General features: G+C 45.0%; 2 protein-coding genes and 1 pseudogene across 4 annotated transcripts; 2 read left to right on the top strand and 1 right to left on the bottom strand.

Moving 5' to 3' along the window:
• Positions 1-610: 610 nt before the first annotated feature.
• On the top strand, positions 611-4,267 carry LOC125532637 (uncharacterized; annotated as a pseudogene).
• A 1,476-nt stretch (positions 4,268-5,743) lies between these two features.
• LOC147988799 (uncharacterized) lies at positions 5,744-6,301 on the top strand. The gene has a single exon (XM_087535923.1). The coding sequence runs from the start codon at positions 5,744-5,746 to the stop codon at positions 6,299-6,301; it is 558 nt and encodes a 185-aa protein (XP_087392049.1).
• Positions 6,302-11,931: 5,630 nt separating this feature from the next.
• LOC125544457 (uncharacterized) lies at positions 11,932-18,503 on the bottom strand. 3 transcript variants are annotated; one of them, XM_048708162.2, is made up of 10 exons: positions 18,374-18,503; positions 18,220-18,285; positions 17,941-18,129; positions 16,989-17,117; positions 14,956-15,095; positions 13,607-13,690; positions 12,965-13,078; positions 12,548-12,718; positions 12,384-12,463; positions 11,932-12,155 (listed from the first exon to the last, which is right to left on the bottom strand). In XM_048708162.2, exons 1-10 carry the CDS (start codon positions 18,396-18,398, stop codon positions 12,107-12,109), a joined length of 1,047 nt encoding a protein of 348 aa, XP_048564119.2. In that variant the 5' UTR covers positions 18,399-18,503; the 3' UTR covers positions 11,932-12,106. The 3 variants fall into 3 exon arrangements, with proteins under 3 accessions (XP_048564119.2, XP_087401706.1, XP_087401695.1); XM_087545580.1 differs by lacking the exon at positions 18,220-18,285 and having other exon boundaries at positions 17,941-18,194; positions 18,374-18,497; XM_087545569.1 differs by lacking the exon at positions 18,220-18,285 and having other exon boundaries at positions 18,374-18,478.
• Between the last annotated feature and the right edge of the window lie 1,989 nt (positions 18,504-20,492).

The following is a 20,492-nucleotide window of genomic DNA, read 5'->3' as shown; positions in this document are numbered from 1 at the left end:
ATCGCCTGCAGCGGCGCGGGTGGCCAAACGGTTACTTCTGCGCTCTCTGTCTCAGAAATCTCAAATGTTCTACGCACCTATTCTGGGATTGCCCGCTCGCACGGTCGGTTTGGGAGGCGGCATCCTCCTGGAATGGATGTGCAGCCCTGCAGCTTGCCAGAACAACGAGCCACTCATCACTGAGGCACTGGAAAAAAATAGTCCAACTAGCACCATCAAACTTCAGGAAAGGGCTCAAGACGATGATGATGCTGATAGCCTGGGAGATATGGAAGAAGAGAAATGCATGTGTTTTCAACAGCAAACTCCCCCATGCTGAAGACGTGCTGCACTCTATCAGGAACACGATCGAGCTATGGAGAATGGCGGGAGCAACATGCCTAGAGCCCCCCTTTGGGGAATATGTAGCGAGAGATTAGGCCGAGGGCTAAAGCCGGTCACCCTGTAGTTTTCATTTTCATTTCTCAAACTGCATCCATGATCGCTTGATCACCCCCTGTTCTCCCGCTGCTTTCTTCTAAATCAATGAAGCCGGAAACCCCGGATCTTTCAAAAAAAAAAATTCGCCGCGCGTGCTCCAGACGAACATGGGTACACTCCGTGGGACTGCCGCCATGGCCGCGTTCTCATGGGCAATCATTATAGATATGATATGGGCCTCGTCGTCTGGGACCCAATGACACGCCCCCGGATGAAGCTGGAAGCGCCCGCGCACCATTGGGTCGCCGCGGTGCTCTGCGCCGTGAGCGATTGTGGCCACCGGGCTTGCCATGAGGGCCCCTTCCGGGTGGTCTTCGTCGGCCTGGACAGGATCGGTCATGACGACGATGATTGTGTTGCGCGCGCGCGCGTGTACTCGCCGGAGACGGCCGAGTGGAGCGAGCAGTGCCCTGGTCTTCATCTTACTGCTGATCCACTCCTCGACGAAATGCCCCCTGTCCTCGTCGGAAACGCATTGCACTTCATGCTTATGTTTGTGTTCGACGATGATCTTCATGTAGGAATTCTCAAGTACGACTTGGGTTCTAACTGCTTATCGCTGGTTGACGCGCCACTGGAGGGGCCTGTCGCTCGAGCTGCTGTCATGGCGATGGTGGATGGCAGTTTGGGGTTTGCGCATGTGGACATGTTAACCCTCTACGTGTGGTCAAGGCAGATGGGTTCCGATGGAGCTGCGTCATGGGCTGAGCGTGCAATCATCGATCTCAAAAACCTTCTCCCCATTCAAAATCCCAGGATAAGACTTAGACTGATTGGATCTGTGGAGGGCCGTGATATCATTTTCGTGACCACAGACCTTGGCATCTAGTACAAGATTAATCTCAAGTCATTACAGTGGAAGAAGCTATGGAAGAGAGAGAACTTCCGTACTTTGATTCCATACATGGGTTTCTACAGTCCACAAGGTACATCGATATTCATGGACAATTCTATTGCCCTGATCACTTCGATAGACCAGCTGCTTCACTAACTATTTTTTTGGTGGGTTGCTGAGAAAATACCAGTAGGACTTAATTTTCATGTGGTGGGGATTGATGCCTTCTGCTGGGCAATCCGAAAACTCGGAATAGAGCATGAACTTAACATTGGCTCCTGTTGAGCTGACCTGTGCCATCCGCGCTTTCCTTCATTTGTGGGCAGGTTTGCAGAATGACGGCGATAGGAAGAAACTGCCGGAGGGATCGTCGGCGCTTCAACAGAAGGCGGTGCGAGCTCATGATGCAGCTCGCGTGGCGCCGGCTGGTGGTCTGCTGAGAATCACCGAGGCTGGGTTAGAAGATCTTGAAATATGAATCGGACGAAAACTGAAGTGTTCGAAGCCTGCAACTACTGCTGATGTGCCGCAATTTGTCTTCCTAGAACAAGATGGTTAATTAAGATGCTGATCTTGCTTTTGGTCCAGTCTGGTCTCGATTTCAGAAGTTGGTGATCCTTTTTTTTCAGTAATGTTCTTAGCTTGCTATATGTCTTGGCGGCTGTAGTGTTGTTTCCTGATTTTGTGATGTTTGGAACTTCCTGTTGGTTGTAATAATGACCTAATGGGTGACTTGGATCTTAAACTCGCTACCTTAGTTTATGTCATTAGCTGTAGGTGTCAAGTTTGGTAGTTTGTATGGAACCCTTGTTTCCGTTGAATGAAATCAGATGGGGGGGGGGGGGGGGGGGGGGGGGGGGGCTCTTTAATGCCGCCGGCGTTGGAACTGTGGGCTATCTTGTGAGTTTAATCAGTGCTGATGTTACCGTATTTCAGCTTTTAGCAAGCAATGTTGCTGAAGAATGTCGCGTGTAAACTGAATCTTGAGATATAAGTTCAGGGACAAGAGGATGGCTGCATGAAGATCTCATAGAGGTTTTGATATTTTTGGCTCCAATCAGCCAGGTATTTGTTGCATATTTTTGGCCAACACTGCACATAATATGAAATATGAATACACTCATGGTTTTGTTCTGTTCCCAAAACAGAACAGAACAAGAAAAAGGAAATGAAAGGAACATGATTCAACATCGCTTGGACTTTTTGAGCTTGTTTGCAGAAATTGAGCTAATGGCTAATGGGGGCATTCTGTCAACCAAATGGCAGATGCAAAATGGCGTAGGCGTAACAGAGTCCTACATTACATACTTGCATAGAGATCACCGGGAATCAAGACATGGTTTTTCAAGTGCAGAGATCTGTGAAAAAGAATCAGGTAATTTGCCTTCATGTGCTCACCTGCTCATAGAACTCTGGTTGTTGTTCATACATGGAATAGTAAAAACTATGGACTGGTAGTTTTTCATATATGGAGTGGCAGGTCACCTTAATAAAAATACCTGGCCTGCACTCAAATGCCCATGTTTTGTGTACTTGACGACTCGCATACCAATTCTGCAAAGGCGCTGTGCGTAGCAAAAGGCAATACACCCTGCAACACACCTCTACTGAAATACTGCCTTCTTATGCCTGCTTCAAAACCACACCTGACTGAACATCATTTCTATTCTCATCTGTTCTCCTGAATTATAAACTGCTTCGGCAATGCTATGACCTTGGCAACCTTGCTGAATCATGTCTCTTCAACTAATCCGGCTCAGTATTCTTAAAAAAAGAGGGGGAAGCAGAACCAATTCAAGATGATATGGGTCGCCCCTTCTTGCGCCAAAGATCTTACCATTTGCGAAGGAACTGGGCTACATTTCTTTTCAATTTCCATTCAAGAGTTTTTATCTGTTTCCACGCTCTTTTATTGGGACCTCAAAACATGAGGACAAATTACTTCTCTTAGAGAACACATACAAGCTACAAGCCCAATAGTAGGAGATTTTTTGTGGGAATGGAGGAGATTGAGTGTTCTATTGACCGCTGGGTCAGGTAACTCAGCCTGGGGCATTTCTCAAAATTCACACGAAAAAAGAAATGAAAAAAAAAGGCTCCATTGCCGGGATTTGACCCCGGGTCGCCTGGGTGAAAGCCAGGTATCCTAACCGGGCTGGACGACAATGGATTGGTGCTTACATCACTGGAAATTAGATACATTTTTTTATAAAAAAGGAAAAAAGAGAGAGAGAGAGAGAGAGCGCCAATATTTTTTTTGAACATCAATATAGACACAAGTGCTCATATACACGCGCATACACTCATCCTTATAAACGCATACACGCACACCCTATCTTTATGAGCACCTCTGAAAGACTGAGCCGGCATACCATCTTGAGATTTACGAAGTCACCGTAGATGGGCTGAGGATACCAGAGTCCCTCTAACCATTCAATCACAGGTTGATTCGTCAATATTTTGGCAGCTAAGGGCTACTCTAATGAAGGGTTAGGCGCAACTGCGGCAATGCTTAGACATCACATAATGGTACATTTTTGGCAGCCAGGCGCTCTTATCTAACCTATACAGGCGATGCTACTACTGCTGAAGCACTTGTTATGTAAGATGGGTAAACATTGCAGTTTCATCAAGCCCCAAAAAGATTTACGTCTTCTCCCTTAGAAAGTTGCACGTCTTCACCTTTTGCCAACCTTGTGCTTATTTGTTGGCATCGGCTTTTGGTTATTTGACATGTTTTATTTTCATTTTTCAGAGGGGGTGGGGAGCTTCCCCCACCTAAATATATTGGTCAGGTTTCGCAGCCCGGGCCGCCGGAGAGAGCGCGCGTATCCACGAGTCGATGTGGTGCCGGCGAGGAACCCGGAGGCGCCCGCGCCGGCGTCGTCCTGGCAGCAGCTGAGCACGCGGCGCAAAGAAGGGGGCAGCCAGTGGAAAGCAACTGAATTGTGATGCTTCCACAACTGCCAGCAGCACAGTAGGGCAAAGTGGCGAACTCCAGGGCCGACTCCACAACGGCGCTCGCCGACGCAGCGATGCCGTAGAGGTCACCGACCGACACACCGGAGATAGTTAGGCCAACTCCACCGTGCGACCCCATCCTGTCCGCGCGCGTCCGTTTGGGGTAAAACGGATGAATAGCGCGGCCCGGCGCGCAGCCTTAAACGGACAAATATCCGGATTCCGTCCGTTTTCGACTCATCCCCGACCCAAACTTGCGCTCGGTTTGGGGTGAAACGGACGCGCCGAACGGCCTGGACGCACGCCCTTGTCCCCCCTCCCCCCCCCCCCCGGTGGCCCGCCTGTCGGGGACACTAGCAGTTCGTCTGCTTCCAACGCTTGCACCCTCTCTCTCCCGCCCCGCCCCGCCGTCGGCGCCACCGCTATTCTCCGGCCGCCTCCTCACCGCGCAGCTCCCGGCCGTCCCTACCAAACCACGTCTCGACATGGCCGCCACCACGCCCGTGCTTTGGCCGTAGTTTTGGCCGGCGATCGGAGGTTTGGCCGTCGCCGTCTTTGCCGGTCGCAGAGGGGACACGACCGCCGGCGACGTACCATGGCGGCCTCGGCAGCTTACGACGAGAGCTCCAGAGCGGCCAGTAGCCGGCCGGCAACCACCCCTGCTGCGTCCAGGTGATCATCGCGGCCTCTTCGCCACCACGACCGCAAGGTGTTCGGCATTTTGCCCACAATGGTATGGACAGTGGAGACGAGTTTTTCTTCCATCACTTCCTTTGTTCATCGGACGATTCGTCATCGGATGATGAAGATCTTGTGGTGGCTGCACTGGTCGTTCACGACCACATTCAACGGCAGCTTCCTCGGTACAGGGGGTCAGTCCCTGGCCGTGCTCCCAACCTGAACCGCAACAGGGAGAGAGGCCACGCCCTGCTCTATGCCGATTACTTTGCCAACACCCTGCTCTTCAAGCCGGATAAATTCCATCACCGTTTTCGAATGGCAAGGCATGTGTTCAATCGTATCCGAGAGGGAGTGGTTGCTCATGACCCATACTTCAAGTGCAAGATGGATGCCCTCGGCAAGCTTGGATTCTCCTCTTACTAGAAATGCACTGCGGCCATCCGCATGCTTGCATATGGAATTCCAGACGATCTGGTGGATGAGTATGTGCGTATGAATGAGACAACATGTCTGATGTCAATGTACAAGTTTTGCCAGGCTGTGATCGAGGTGTTTGGCCCAGAGTACTTGAGGCAGCCAACTGCCGCTGATATAGAGAGATTGTTGGCGACCAACACAGCTAGAGGCTTTCCAGGCATGCTTGGCAGCATAGATTGTATGCACTGGGAGTGAAAGAACTGTCCATTTGCTTGGCAGGGCCAGTACAATGGGCATGTCAACGGGTGCACTGTCATATTAGAAGCGGTGGCATCACATGATCTTTGGATATGGCATTCTTTCTTCGGCATGGCAGGTTCTCACAATGATATCAACATGCTGCAGCGTTCTCCAGTCTTCGCGAAGCTTGCAGAAGGCCACTCCCCACCTGTCAACTTTGAGATCAACGGCCACCAATACAACAAGGAATACTATCTAGCAGATGGTATATATCCTCAGTGGTCAACTTTTGTGAAGACAATCTCGAAACCCCAAGGTGAGAAGAGAAAAAGATTTGCCCAAATGCAAGAGAGTGTTAGAAAGGATGTGGAACATGCTTTTGGTGTGCTTCAATCCCGGTGGGGTATCGTTCAAAACCCTGCACTGTCATGGGATGAAAGGAAGCTTTGGGAGGTGATGATTGCTTGTGTGATCATGCACAACATGGTCGTCGAGGACGAGCGTGATGAGAGTATCTTCGACCAAGGATTTGATTATCAAGGTGAAAATATTGAGTCACTGCACCAAGACCGGACCACATTTGAACAGTTTGCCCAATTCCACCGTGAGATGCGTGATTGGCACACTCATTTGAATCTTCAAAATGACTTGGTTGAGCATGTGTGGGATCACATTGGCAACCAATAGATGTATTGGTCCATTTTATGTTCAGTCAAGACAATTCCGATTTGGTTGTAAAACTATTTTATTAAAGACAATTTCAATTGGGTTGTAAAACTATTTTAATTTTCAGACAAATATTTGGGTTGTAAAACTAGTTTTGATGAAAATATGGCCATTTTTGGCCTTGACGGACAGGATAGGGCAAAGGGATGGGACCGCGCGCTGGGCGCACGGCCACCGCATTCCAGGACACGGCTGAACACGACCCCATTGCCCTACCCAAACGAACAGAATCCGGACAAAACGGACGTCCGTTTGGGGTCGTGCGGTGGAGTTTTTTTTTTGAGAGAACAACGCAGCTTTATTACATCTCAATGTTCGAGGGAATACATAAATGTTCAGGAGGCTCCACCAGCCACACATGGCGTCCCAGACTGAGAGAAGATGCCATCTTAGCTAATCTATCAGCCTCACCGTTGCTGCTACGCTGCTCATGGCTAAAAGCACAAGCCAAAAAAGAAGAACTTAAAGATCTAATCTCTCTAATTATCATGCAATGACCACCATAGTTCTTATCAGACTCTATCTCCTTGATGACTCTCAGACAGTCAGTTGCTACTTGAAGCTTTCCTAAGTGAAGATCATGTCCCAAAGCCAAGGCCTCCCTACAAGCCAAAGCTTCTAAAGTTTCAGGCTCCGTCAGCCCCTCAAAAACAACAGCGGAAGCCCCTCTAAAGCTTCCCTGCTCATCTCGGCATACCACCCCCACAGCTCCTCTGCTGGTGGATTTGGCCACTGCTGCATCCACATTGAGTTTGATGTTTCCAGGAACTGGGGGAATCCACTTTGGCGCTGCTGGTTTGCTCGTCGGGCCATGCTTTGGTGACATAGAGTCATGGCCCTTTAGTTCATCAAGATACCTGTTTATAAAAAGATGTGTTGAGAGAGGACTTTGGAACTCATTTTCATGTATAGCCCGCCGTCGTGCGTGCCATATGGACCACAGTGTAACCAAAACCTCCACGACTTTGCCACTGCTGAGTGTGCTAAATAAACCGAACAGCCACAGCTTAGCATCCAGTGTCTCATCTCCATACAGGGACACACCTGAATCGTCATCTCTGAGTGCCCACACACTCTTAGCCATGTTACAGTCTAGAAGGGCATGTCTCCAGGAATCATAAGCTGCACTACATATTGAGCAAACAGGTGATGTGGTCATGTGACGTTTTGTCCGCTCCTCACCCGTCGGTAGTGACGAGCGCGCCAGCCTCCATGCGAACAAGCGCAATTTTGGCGGGACTCGTACCTTCCACAACTTCATCCAATTTCTATCCTGGCTCTCAACATTTGAGTTTTCGGTTTCCCCATTCATCCATGCTTCACGCCTCATTTTGGTTTTCACTAATAGTCGATAGCAGGCCGATCTCACGGAGAAGTTTCCATTCCTCTCATAATGCCAGCCCCAACAGTCTTTTTGATTCAGATGTCCTAAGGGTATTTGACGAACGACTTCTGCATCCATTGGTAGCAAGTGCATGTTCAAAGCTGTCCCATCCCACGTTCTGGTAACCGGACACATCAACTCCGAGACCTTCTCCGGTGGACTAGATGAAATGGCACTAATTGGTCGGAGTTTAAAGTCCCTTGGTAACCAATTAACTTCCCATATATGTGTGTCGCGCCCGTCTCCAATTCTCCTGATGATGCCAACCTTGAGCGTATCCCTCCCCTCGCAGATGGCTCTCCACACTTGAGATGGTCGGGTACCCAATTCAGCCGTCAGAAGTTCTCCAAGGGGAAAATAAACTGCTTTTAGGATGTGTGCACTGAGTGATTCCGGCTCTTGCAACAATCTCCAAGCTTGGCGAGCAAGTAGTGCCAAGTTAAAAATTTCTATATCTCGGAAACCAAGACCTCCCTTGTATTTTGGCATAGTCATGTCGTCCCATGCCACCCATGATGTTTTCCTCTCTCCCACTTTACTTCCCCACCAGAATTTGCGGATCAGGGACGTAATATGCTCGCATAGTCCTCTAGGTAACTTGAAAACCGACATGGAATACGTGGGTATCGCCTGCACAACAGATTTGATAAGAACTTCTTTTCCACTTCCCGCCAACAATTTCTCCATGTATCCTTGCACCCTTTTCCACACCCTGTCCTTGAGATAGGCAAATGCTCCATTCTTCGACCTTCCAACATCAGAAGGAAGACCCAAGTATTTCTCATTTAAGGTTTTATTTGTAACATTCAGCATGGTCTTTACCTCTTGCCGGACAGCCTCTGGGCAGCCCTTTCCAAAATAAATGGAGGACTTGTCATTGTTGATCCGCTGCCCCGATGCTTGGCAATATGTATTGAGAACATTATTCAATGCTTCCGCCTTCTCTCTTGATGCTTTACTGAATAAAATACAATCATCAGCAAAGAGTAGCAGGTTAATGCGAGGTGCTTGGGTTGCAATTTGAATTCCTTCTAGACCGCCAACTCTGCTTGCATGCTGCATTAAACAAGACAGGCCTTCGCTTGCTAAGAGAAATAAATATGGCGAAATTGGGTCACCTTGTCGAATCCCTCTGGATGGCAAAAATTCCCTTGTTGGACCTCCATTGAAGAGGACCGAGTAAGAAACTGATTTTACTCCCCTCATAACTGCATCTACAAACTGGTTACTAATTCCCAACTTCTTCATGATTGCTTCCAGATAGTTCCATTCTAGACGGTCATAGGCTTTCTGCATATCCAACTTTACAGCATAATGGGAATTCTTCTTACTTCTATTATTTTTCATGTAATGCAAGCACTCATACGCCATTATGACATTATCAGTAATGAGTCTACCTGGCACAAAGGCCGACTGCTCTTCGGAAATGATCTTAGGGAGAATCTGCTTCAGTCTGTTAGCTAGCACTTTTGATGCGATCTTGAACATCACATTGCACAAGCTAATGGGTCGGAACTGAGACAAAAAAGTTGGGTTATTTACCTTAGGGATAATAACAATGAACGTCATGTTGATCTCGTCAAGGGAGTCTTCCCCCTTCAAAATCCGAATAACAATCTTGGTCACCTCTTCACCGCATAAATGCCAATATTTCTGAAAAAAATGTGCTGGAAACCCATCTGGCCCCGGCGTCTTTGTCGGGAACATTTGGAATAATGCCTTTTTTATTTCAGCTTCACTATAAGGCTTATCCAGATCGGCATTCATATCATTAGTTACTTTACAAGGCACATGCGAAAGTACTTCCTCTATACCAATCACCCCCTCCGAGGCAAACAAATGCTCATAGAACTCCACTGTCATGTTTTCCATTTGTGTGTGATCGACACAGACTGAACCATCTTCTTTAACCAAACGTGTAATGCGATTTTTCTTGCGTCAATTCGAAGCTTTTTGCTGGAAAAAACGTGTATTTTTGTCACCTTCAGCGAGCCACTGGACACGTGCCCGCTGACGCCACATCACCCCTCGCGGAAGCACAATTCGATGATGCGACCCTCGACTTTTAACTCTTCATAAGTTGGGCCAACACGTGCCGGAGCAGATCGCAATTCTGCAAGCTGCCTCCGGAGCTGTCGCAGCTCCTGTCGAACTGCTCCAAACTCTGAACTTCCCCATGTCATGACGGCGCTTGCTGTTGCTCTAAGTTTTTCACAGATTTCTCCAACAGTTCCGGCCTTAGCTGTTCCCCATGCTTGCTCAAGCAACGGCAAGAATTCCCCATGTCGCTCCCACATTACTTCGTAACGAAACAATTTTGGGTTCCTTGATCTTGTATCATTGACGGCAGATTGATTGGTTAAAAGAATAGGACAGTGATCCGACTTAGCAGCATGCAAGTGGTGTAACGTAGCTAGAGGGAACCTGCTACACCATTCTGCGGTGGCCAATGCACGATCAAGTCTAACACGGCAGAAATCACCCCCCTGTATACGTCTTTCAAATGTCCAGTCCAGCCCCTTGTATCCAATATCACAGAGTTGACAAACATCTACAACTTCCCGAAATAAATTAACTTGAGCCATCTCTCGCAAGTTTGGTCCGAACTGCTCCTCTTGCCTCAAGACTTCATTGAAATCCCCAATACATAGCCATGGAAGATCGCAATCAGCCTTTAGAAATCTCATCATATCCCATGTTTTATATCGCATGCTAGTATTAGCTTCTCCATACCAACATGTTAACCGCCATGGCTCTTTCCCTTCCTCTTCCACCTCCATGTCGATGTGGTATTTGGAAAAATTTCGAAGTTCCAAGCCCATCTCCTTTTTCCAGTAAACACAAAGGCCCCCACTACGCCCTGAACTACCGACTCCATAAGCTCCGTCAAAACCCAAAGTACTTGCCAAACCTTCCATGCGAGCCTTAGCGATTTGTGTCTCCACCACGCATAAGATCGCCGGCGCACTCTCCCGCGCAAGGTCGCGCAGCTCATGAACTGTCGCGGGGTCGCCCAACCCATGACAGTTCCAGCATAAAATAGCCATTAGGCGCGGCGGTCCTCCGCGGAGGAGTCCGCCGTTGATGCCATCTTGTCATTTGTTGCCTTCGCTTCCTTGTTCCCCGATGCAACTATTTTCCTTGACTTCTTCCGTTCCTTGGTTGTTCTCCATACAGCCATGGCCGATAAAACTGTCACCTCCTCGACTGGCAGAATCAATCTACCTCTGCCGCCAAGCCCCCACCAACCCCAAAGCTGGGAAGACAGGCTAGCTGTCCCCATCAGCCCGAAGGACAAGCGGAGAGATCGGAGGTGAGGGGTAGGTGCGGAGGGCAGTAGGGAAAACTCAACGCTGGTGGGATGCCGGCGGAGTAGGGAAACCCTAGTCGCCATGAGCGCTAGGTAGAGGCAGCTGTGAACGGCTGATTACATTAGGCAGCGGCTGGGTAGATGGGCTTTCTTGGCCCATGTCAATGCTCGTGCGGTGGAGCTGGCCTTACCCCAACCGCACATGCACTGTTGGGCCCGGAATGTGTCCATGTTCATCTAGTCGATGGCCGAGTTGACCTGCCTCTCTGCCCATGGAAAGAAATCCCTATTTTATTGGTGACGGCTCTCTCTTTGCACTGGAGTGTTATCTACCCTAGTTCATTTGCTTGGTGATTTCTTTTCCGTCTGCATTTCATCTATTGAACTGTAGTTTGCTTTTCCATAGAGAAATAATTGACAGATATAGCACTACCGTACTGCTGTAGTATCTCACATAGAGCTAAAAGGTGCGGATCTTTGGGAAGATCAGATGGCAATTTCTTGATCGGAGCTATCCATATAATCGACACAAATACCATAAATTAAAGCTACAGATGAGCTCCCTAATACCAAAGCAGTTTGCTAGTCTGAATGGGCTGCCTGAATGAACATCCAAATATATGCAGAAACTATTAAACTCGGCTAACAGTTTACTGATACCATAAAAGGTTTTGTATATATATATACTAGCTCTCCTCTTCTTGTGCAGCCACAGGACGAAGAAAACCAACAAAACATATCCCTCTCCTCCGTCGTCACTACATACATTGTACTAACAAGACAAATGCAAAGGCTGCGATCTTTTGGTGGACGCGGCACACGGCGTGCGGCGGGCGAGTGAGCTTCATACAAGACCCGCAAACCTGACATAGGATAGATAGATGGCAACTGACGAGCTTCCACCAACATTACTGCATTGATCAACAGCCAAGCTCATACAAACTTGCAACGGTAATACTCCCATCAGACACTTCGCTTTACTTTCTAATAAAGGAAACCAGTCTTTGCCCAATGAAGAAACTCCTGAGCCGTTTTCAAGTCTTCAACTGATTTCCCTGCGACACCCAAACAGTCACCTGGCTTTCGTGCTCCGAGACGTCTTCAAGGACTTCATAGCTTCCCTAAATATTATTGCAAGGAGAAGTATCAGATACTATTTGGAATGGCATGGTTATGTCTGGCACCTGTAATTCTTTAGGCGCCATTGCACGACAGTATATGCTGATAATGAATATGACATGCATGCCTCTTTCTAAATATCAGCAAAATACTACTCAATGGGAGATTACGGAGTTACTACTAGGGGTAGGTTGGTGTATGGCAATAACCAAAGAGGCAGATGGGTTTACCGTAATGCATCCTCGATGTCAGTGTCCACTGGGTCCAATTTGAGACCATCCAAGAACCGTTCACTTGCGCCCTCATAGTCCTGACGATAAAACACAAAAAGTGAACGATCATAAACAATTTGCAATACCAAGAGAAAAACAGCCAGCCATATCCTCTATGTAACCTTCAGTAGCATCAGAGCTTCACCCTGCTGGCGACAAGCTTTTGGCCAGTGAGGCCGCATTTTTCTGCATTTATTAGCATCTAGCAAAGCCTTTCTTCCATCGCCCATGTGAAGCCAACAAAGGCTCCTGTCTGAGAACAAGACTGCATCATCAGGATCAAGCTGCATTGCCTACATCACATAAGACAAATCAACAATTCAGCTAAGTTTCTTTTAACTCACATTGAATTAGTTAACTGGATTAAAAAAACAGTTAGGAAGCTGTCAACACTCAAACAAGAAATCTACACATTTTTAATTCATACTAGCCTACATAAAGCCAGAGCTGTGCAAGAACTATAAATTATAATGCATGCAACGTAAACTGAAATGCTGGAAAGCTAAACAAAGCAAGAAATATATGGTGCTTTAACATACCCGACTGTACAATTTTGCTGCAACAGCATAATCTTTCTTCTTTAAAGAGATACTCCCTAGTGATATAAGCTCTGATGCCATGATTTCCCGTTTAAGCATGGGCTCCTCCTGAACCTACAGAACATCAATTAAATCAATTCTATGCAGGATGCATGCGATACATAATATCTGAACGAACAACCTTAATTTTTGCTGTAAATATATGGAGGGAAAGGGATTTGATTACATAAGCGTATCTTTTCTCAAATTTCTATGACTGCACAAGCATAATATTTTGAGTACTCGTGATAATCTCCTAACATCCATGCTCAGTATTATAACTTGTAAGTACAAAAAGTACCGCCAAAATTGTCATAAACCGGTACCATGTTTAGGTAACTATTAATATCAACATGGCACATATGCAGATGTCCTCCCCAGCCGCAATGCTCCACAAGTTTTTTCAGAAAAAAAAATGGTTGCTAAAGGGTCCAGTACAAGTGGTCACAAATTGCAGCATGCCACAGCTGCAGCCAGTATGAACAACAAATGCCAGAAAAGGAACTAAAAAAACAAATTCAGTATGGAAAATAAACATAGAAAATGGGTACCCAACAAAATTAAATTCATGGACTTGACAAAGCTCAGATGAATGTACAACACCTTAACTAGGAGCTTGATACATTCCGTTGAGTTGGCATCTCTAGCAGCCATAAGAGGTGTCACACCATTTACCATCTTGCTGTACTGGAGAAATATTAAGATATCAGCTCTAATGGTCAATACATAGAACTAAACTGATGAGGCAAGCTTTCAGCAAAGAAAATTGATTCAGTACACCCACAGTAAAATCAGTGAGAAGGTTATTTTTATCAAGATAATGCCACGATTACCACCGCATAGCAGTTATTTATGATTGTTTACATGGAATCTGCAAGCAGAATTGCATGGTATACTGCCTTTCCGCTCATATCAATCTGATGTGAATTATACAGCCACAGTATTAATGGAGCATAAGCCATTCTAGTTTACAGATCCAGACTGTTTTGTTTCAAGAAAGATTCGATCTTTTAATCATCACCGGCCAGTCATTAGGATCTCAAACCCCAACAAAAGCAATGCAGCCATCAAGAAGACAAGTTACTAAAACCTGAATATGGAACCACAACTAGAAAACGAAGAAGATGACGCATGACGCCAGCATTGAGAACGATTTGGGAGGCAACAGCGCCCTCATACGGTCACACCCACAGCTTATATGGGAAGATGGATGAGCCGACAGGGAAAGATTATGTGAGGGATAGCCACGCAGAAGAATTTGCAGATGCAGGTGGAATTGGGTGCATGAAAAGATATTTTCAGAGGGGGCGTACCGAAGCAAGCCTCTTCAGTGAAAATTAAACAGCTCCCATGGCATTTAACAAAATACACAAGAAGTCAAGAACAGTGTGAATATGTTGTGGAACCTTGTAGCTTACTAGTACCATATTGGTCTAAACTTCATAAAATTCCAGGTAGCACTCAAAAACAAATGGCAATACATGATAGAGACTAATCTATTATGGCCAATATGTAAAAAGAAAGTAATCATTTTAAGTAGTTTTATGCATGGAAATTAGCATTGAAGGGACCAAAAATGAGAAGATGTGCAGTATTATGTGCCCGCATTCCAAAAATAGAATTATATTCGAATGCACTGTACATTTGATAGTATAGTGCTATGAATTTGAAAGGGAAGTGGATGAAGCATACTTATTACCAAGACACTATGATGAGATGTAGCATTACAACTACTACACAACAAGGGGCATGCAGAAGAGAAGAAAAATGTACTGAGGATTTCAAGAGTTCAACTATGCAGCACAAACACCATAGCAGCATCAAGCAACCATACACAATCAATTAAATAGAACATGACAAGACAGACAAGGGAAAAATTGCAAAACACAAGTAATTAAAGTTCAAAACATATAGGGTAACTTGAGGCAGAAACGGTATGTACTTAAACTTACATCTGCATTGTGGTCCAATAAAATCTTCACAGCACCATATTGCCCTTCACCAGCAGCACCATGAAGTGGTGTTCCATGAGGAGCTACCGGGTCAACATAAGCTCCTTTTGCAAGCAAAAGCTCTAGCATTTCACAATTGCCTGGCAGAAAACACGGAACTTATTACAAAGGGGAGAGGTGTTTTCTGGCAATACAACAGCAACAACAACAACAACAACAAAGCATTTAGTCCCAAACAAGTTGGGGTAGGCTAGAGCTGAAACCCATAAGATCTCGCAACCAACTCATGGTTCTGGCTCATGGATAGCTAGCTTCCACGCACCCCTGTCCATGGCTAGTTCTTTGGTGATATTGCAGTCCTTACAGATCTCTCTGGTTTTCTGGCAATCTCTACTAAAAAAATCCATGAGCTTATAAGGTATGATGGTAGGGTTATTTTGTGACAATTTCTTTTGTTTCTGGTGTATCCTGGACCTGTGTTTGCCTTGATCATGTGCTACAAAAAATCCCAATGAGGACTTGTTTGGATTGGAAGGAATCGAAGCCAAAAATTTCATAGTTAAGTTAACTTTTAATATGAGTATTTAGTGATGGGGCCTAATTCCCATCAAGGGGGATATTCAGTAAGATAAGACCATGATCCACAGCATGGCTACTCGATTCATGATTCATCAGGTTCGCAGTTCACTACTTCCTACTTTCCAAAGTGGAGCATGGACCTCTCCAATTCAGTAACAGGAGATGGGTTCACAAATACAACAATTCTGGTTTTATGGATCTAGTTAGTATGCAAGGTATTTTTATCTCTGTAAGAATGTAAGATGAGAAACCAAGTAAGATGGTAGGTATTTTGGTGACTATTTCTTTTGTTTTCTGGTGTATCCTGGACCTGTGTTTGCCTTGATCATGTGCTACAAAAAAGCGCAATGAGGACTTGTTTCGATTGGAAGGAATCAAAGCCAAAATTTTCATAGTTAAGTTTAACTTTTAATAGGAGTATTCAGGGATGGGGCCTAATTCCCGTCAAGGGGGATATTCAATAAGATAAGACCATGATCTACAGCATGGTTACTCGCTGCCACATGCACAATACCAAAAGACCAATGCATGCAAACATGAAATCAGCAAGACTCCTTTTGTTTTGAATTTTCAAGTACTTATATCTCTCAAATCCTGTGTCTGATTGACGATCTGTGCTCATTGTTGGCTTTCCTGTGATGATGCCGTCAAAACTAGATCCCACGTAGATATGTTTCGATAACTTCTTTTCGTTACTAATTGCCAGGTTAGAGCCACTTGCTTGTCAGGTTATCGATATGTTATAGCTACTTGGTAACCAGGTTATTAAGTCAGTTACCAGATTATTGCCACTCCACACCCATGTAAGACTGGAATGATAGTGACATGTATTAGGTTATTGACTTCCCAATTAGGTGACAGTTTAGGATATTGCACATGCACAACAGCTAAGCAAATATATCCATGTTGAAGTGTTTCAAATATTAGTAATTATGCTACACAAAGAGCGCTGGTTTGATGCAATACATGCATGCAGACAGTAAAACTTCAGCTAATGGCTAAAAATAAATACTCCCTCCGTCCGGAAATACTTGTCATCAAAATGAATAAAAGGAGATGTATCTAGATGTATTTTAGTTCTAGATACACCCCTTTTTGACCATTTTGATGACAAGTATTTTCGGACGGAGGGAGTATATCGATGACTGAAGCGTGTGCAGGATTATTATTTAGTACAGCTAAGAGTATATCAGGAAATACCACCAAACATCTACTTGGAAACATAATATGCCGCGCATTCTCAAACAGCCTAATGAGTCTAAACCAACATGTACATCGGAACAGAGAGACATATTAGAAGAACTTAACCATCAGGTTTGAAGATAATCTATTAGCACAGAACAATATTAGTAAATTAATATATGAAACAAAAGCAAATAGCTCTGAATAAGATAACACAAAACAATTTGTAATGCAGAGATGCAGAACAGAGATATGTGTTTATAGAGGTGGACCTGATTCAGCGGCATAATGTAACAGGGAAATCCCATCATTATTGGCTTTGTCTTGATCAGCACCATGATCAAGAAGATACTCGGCAGTACCCCCATTGTGGTATGTTGCAAACAACAGAGGTGTTCTACCTATAAAACAGACAAACACACAAAAATGAAATTATATCAAAGCACTTCTCGGCGTAGCAAGATATGAGATCTTTTTTGTATGAAAGCATGTCTTATCTCCAAAAGCATGCCACCACAGAAGTTTCCTAACACTGCTCTGTCTTCTCTGAGAGCATATAGTTTATACATGGCTCTCCAAGACACACAAAGTAGACCCATCGAATTAAATAATGATATGAAGCAGGATTTTCATAATGCTCGAGAGAGTATCGGTTAAATGGAACTGACACATGAAAATTAGACATAATAGACTACCCGAATAGAAGAATGAAATGCATCCTCAGAGTTGGAGTGCATACATATGTGCAATAACTAAACAACCAAACTGTCCTAAAATAAAAACTAATTTGCCCTCAAAGAGTAGCCTATTTAATTCATGCAGCTTTATGTGAAATAAGTCGGTAGTTGGCACAACAGAATATGATAAATCATAATTTTATTTTGTGAGATAAACATTGGTGCTTATGACACATTGGTTCATACTGACGCAGATAATCTTAGGCTCTGTTTATGGTTGCTGGACTGTGTTGTGCTGAGCTTGGAGCCGCGGCAAAAGCTGGTTCGAAAAGCTGGATTATCATAATAATGCACCTCCATGCCAAACCCAGAGAAAGCACAAAACAGCCAGATATCATGAGACCTAACCTAACCTACAGATCAGGCAACCCTTGTGAACAACAAATCCAGCATGTAAAACAGCACTTCATACGATTTGACAAAACGTACAGTGAATGTGTGCGCGGGGTCCTAAACCGATAGACTAGGGTTCTGAAGATAGATGAACCTTCCTTGTCGACCAGATCCACATCAATCAGCAGCTCCTCGACGAGGTACCTGCACACCCGCAGGCTCCCTCTAGTGGCGGCGACGTGCAGCGCGCTGAAACCTTGGAGCTTCCCAGCCTCTTGCACCCTCAACGCCTCAATCGCCTCCTTGGGGCGGCCCCTGCCCATGTCCAGCACCGTGACCAGCGCTGCGACGGATTGGGGCCTCCAAAATGTTAGCGCTCGAGCACCGAAACGGGATGAGGGTCGGAATCTGGGAAGGGGAGGGGGCGGCGTACCCTTGAAGAGGGGGAGGTTGTCGTCGGAGGCCGCCTGGAAGACCATGTCCAGCACCGGGTCGCGGGCTGGGGCGGGAGGGGGCGGGGTTAGGATTCGGGCTGGGGTTGGGGTTAGGGTTAGGGATGGGGATGGGCTGTGGGGAGAGGCGCTTACCGTCACGGGAGCGACGCGACGCCATGGCTGGCGCCGGTGGAGGAGGATGTGGTAGGGTTTTGGGGGGTGGGGTGGGGAGGGGAGAAGGGGCTTGGAGTTTTGAATCGAGAAGAAGAAAGAGCGGCGAGGAAGATGAAACAAGCGTGAGTGAGGACAGTGAAAATGGGCGAGCGCCCTCCTGAGAACAGTGTTGTTTCTTTCACCCACTCCCGCTTCATACAAACCGGATGAATTACGTGCAAACTGAATGGCTTGATTTTCTTACAAACCGAACGAAAATATTTATATCCGAGAGAAATGCATATTTCAAACCTCACTTCTTGTCCTAGTTTAATTTACAACCCGAACTCTAATGCATCTACATTACAACCCATATGTCGGCTCAGTCTCTCGAATGTGCGCATAAGGGTAAGGTGTGCGTGTGTGATTTGTAAGAATGAATGTATACGCGTATGTTTGAGCGCTTGTGTCTGTATTGTATTAAAAAACGAACTATAAAAACCGGCCAGATTCAACCATCCCCTCCTCATTGACTGGTTTTGACCAGTTGCTTAAGTCAACATGTCCAGCCAGCAAGCCACGTCAGCAAAACTTTCAAAATTTTAAGAAAAAAATTGGTAGAATAGAAGGTTCAGGAAAAATAGTAAACAGGAACATAAAAATGTCTCAAGTAAAAGAATATTTCTGTAAAATTACATAATTTTAAAATATGCAAACTAAAAAATAATATAAAAGGTTTAAAATGATAAAAAAAATGCATTTTTTGCCAAATTTGGTCAAAAATGAATCAAAATAAATCAAGAAAATAATACTAAGCATCTGGAAAAGGTTTTTATTTTTATTATTTTACAGATTTTCAGTAAACAATCTTGACAAAAAATTCTTTCGATTTTCAGTAAACAATCCTGAACTTCTTTCAGTTTTTCCCGATTTTTCATCATTTCGAACATTTTTCAAAAAAATTCTGAAATCAAGTCCGAACAATTTTTTGGTTTTCCAGAATTTTGAACTTTTTCGTATCGATGTTACAGTTTTTTATATTTTTATTTTACGTATTTCTTTTATTTTACAGAATTTTTATATTCACTTGATTTTCCATTTTACATATTTTTAATATATTTTTTAATTTTGATTTTTTTTTTCTGACTTGGCTTGGTGAGTGGATATGCTGACTGGATGGTCAATGCGCCAAAACCGGTCAACAGGAAGGTGAGTGTTGAATCCTGGCCGATTTTAAGAGTTCGGATTCGTAATATAGATTGTATTAGAGTTTGGGGTTGTAAAAAGATTCGGGGAATAAAATATGCACTTATCTCTTTATATTTCGAGCATATTATAATTAGACTATACCACGCTACGATAAAACTAGTCTACAGCCATGGCAGATCGCCACTATCACGACATGTTTGCCCATGTCCAGCAGCTTGCTCATCGGACTGTTGGATGCACTAAAGGGATATGCTTTGGTGAGAGGGGGAGATATGCCTTATACTCCTTCCGTTCCAAAAAAAAGCAAACAAAAGCTTAAACTTACAAGCATTTTTGATGTTTTTTCTGTAGCTAGCCGGAGCTGCAATTTGGGTTTAGTCAAAAAATAAGTAAAAAAGCGCTATGATAAAACTAGTCTACAGCCATGTCAGATCGCCACTATCACGATATGTTTGCCTATGTCCAGCAGCTCGCTCATCAGACTGTTGGATGCACTAGAGGGATATGCTTTGGTGAGAGGGGGAGATATGCCTTATACTCCTTCCGTTCCAAAAAAAAGCAAACAAAAGCTTAAATTTACAAGCATTTTTGATGTTTTTTCTGTAGCTAGCCGGAGCTGCAATTTGGGTTTAGTCAAAAAATAAGTAAAAAAGCGCTACGATAAAACTAGTCTACAGCCATGGCAGATCACCACTATCATGACATGTTTGCTCATGTCCAGCAGCTCGCTCATCGAACTGCTGGATGCACTAGAGGGATATGCTTCGGTGAGAGGGGGAGATATGCCTTATACTCCCTCCGTTCCAAAGAAAAGCAAACAGAAGCTTAAATTTACAAGCATTTTTGATGTTTTTTCTGTAGCTAGCCGGAGCTGCAATTTGGGTTTAGTCAAAAAATAAGTAAAAAAAGG

This window comes from Triticum urartu, chromosome 1A, assembly GCF_056163025.1.
Source record: "Triticum urartu cultivar PI428250 chromosome 1A, HENAU_Tu73, whole genome shotgun sequence".
NCBI lineage: Eukaryota > Viridiplantae > Streptophyta > Magnoliopsida > Poales > Poaceae > Triticum > Triticum urartu.
The sequence above is the reverse complement of the archived record's forward strand: the minus strand, read 5'-3'. Positions and strand labels throughout refer to the sequence as shown.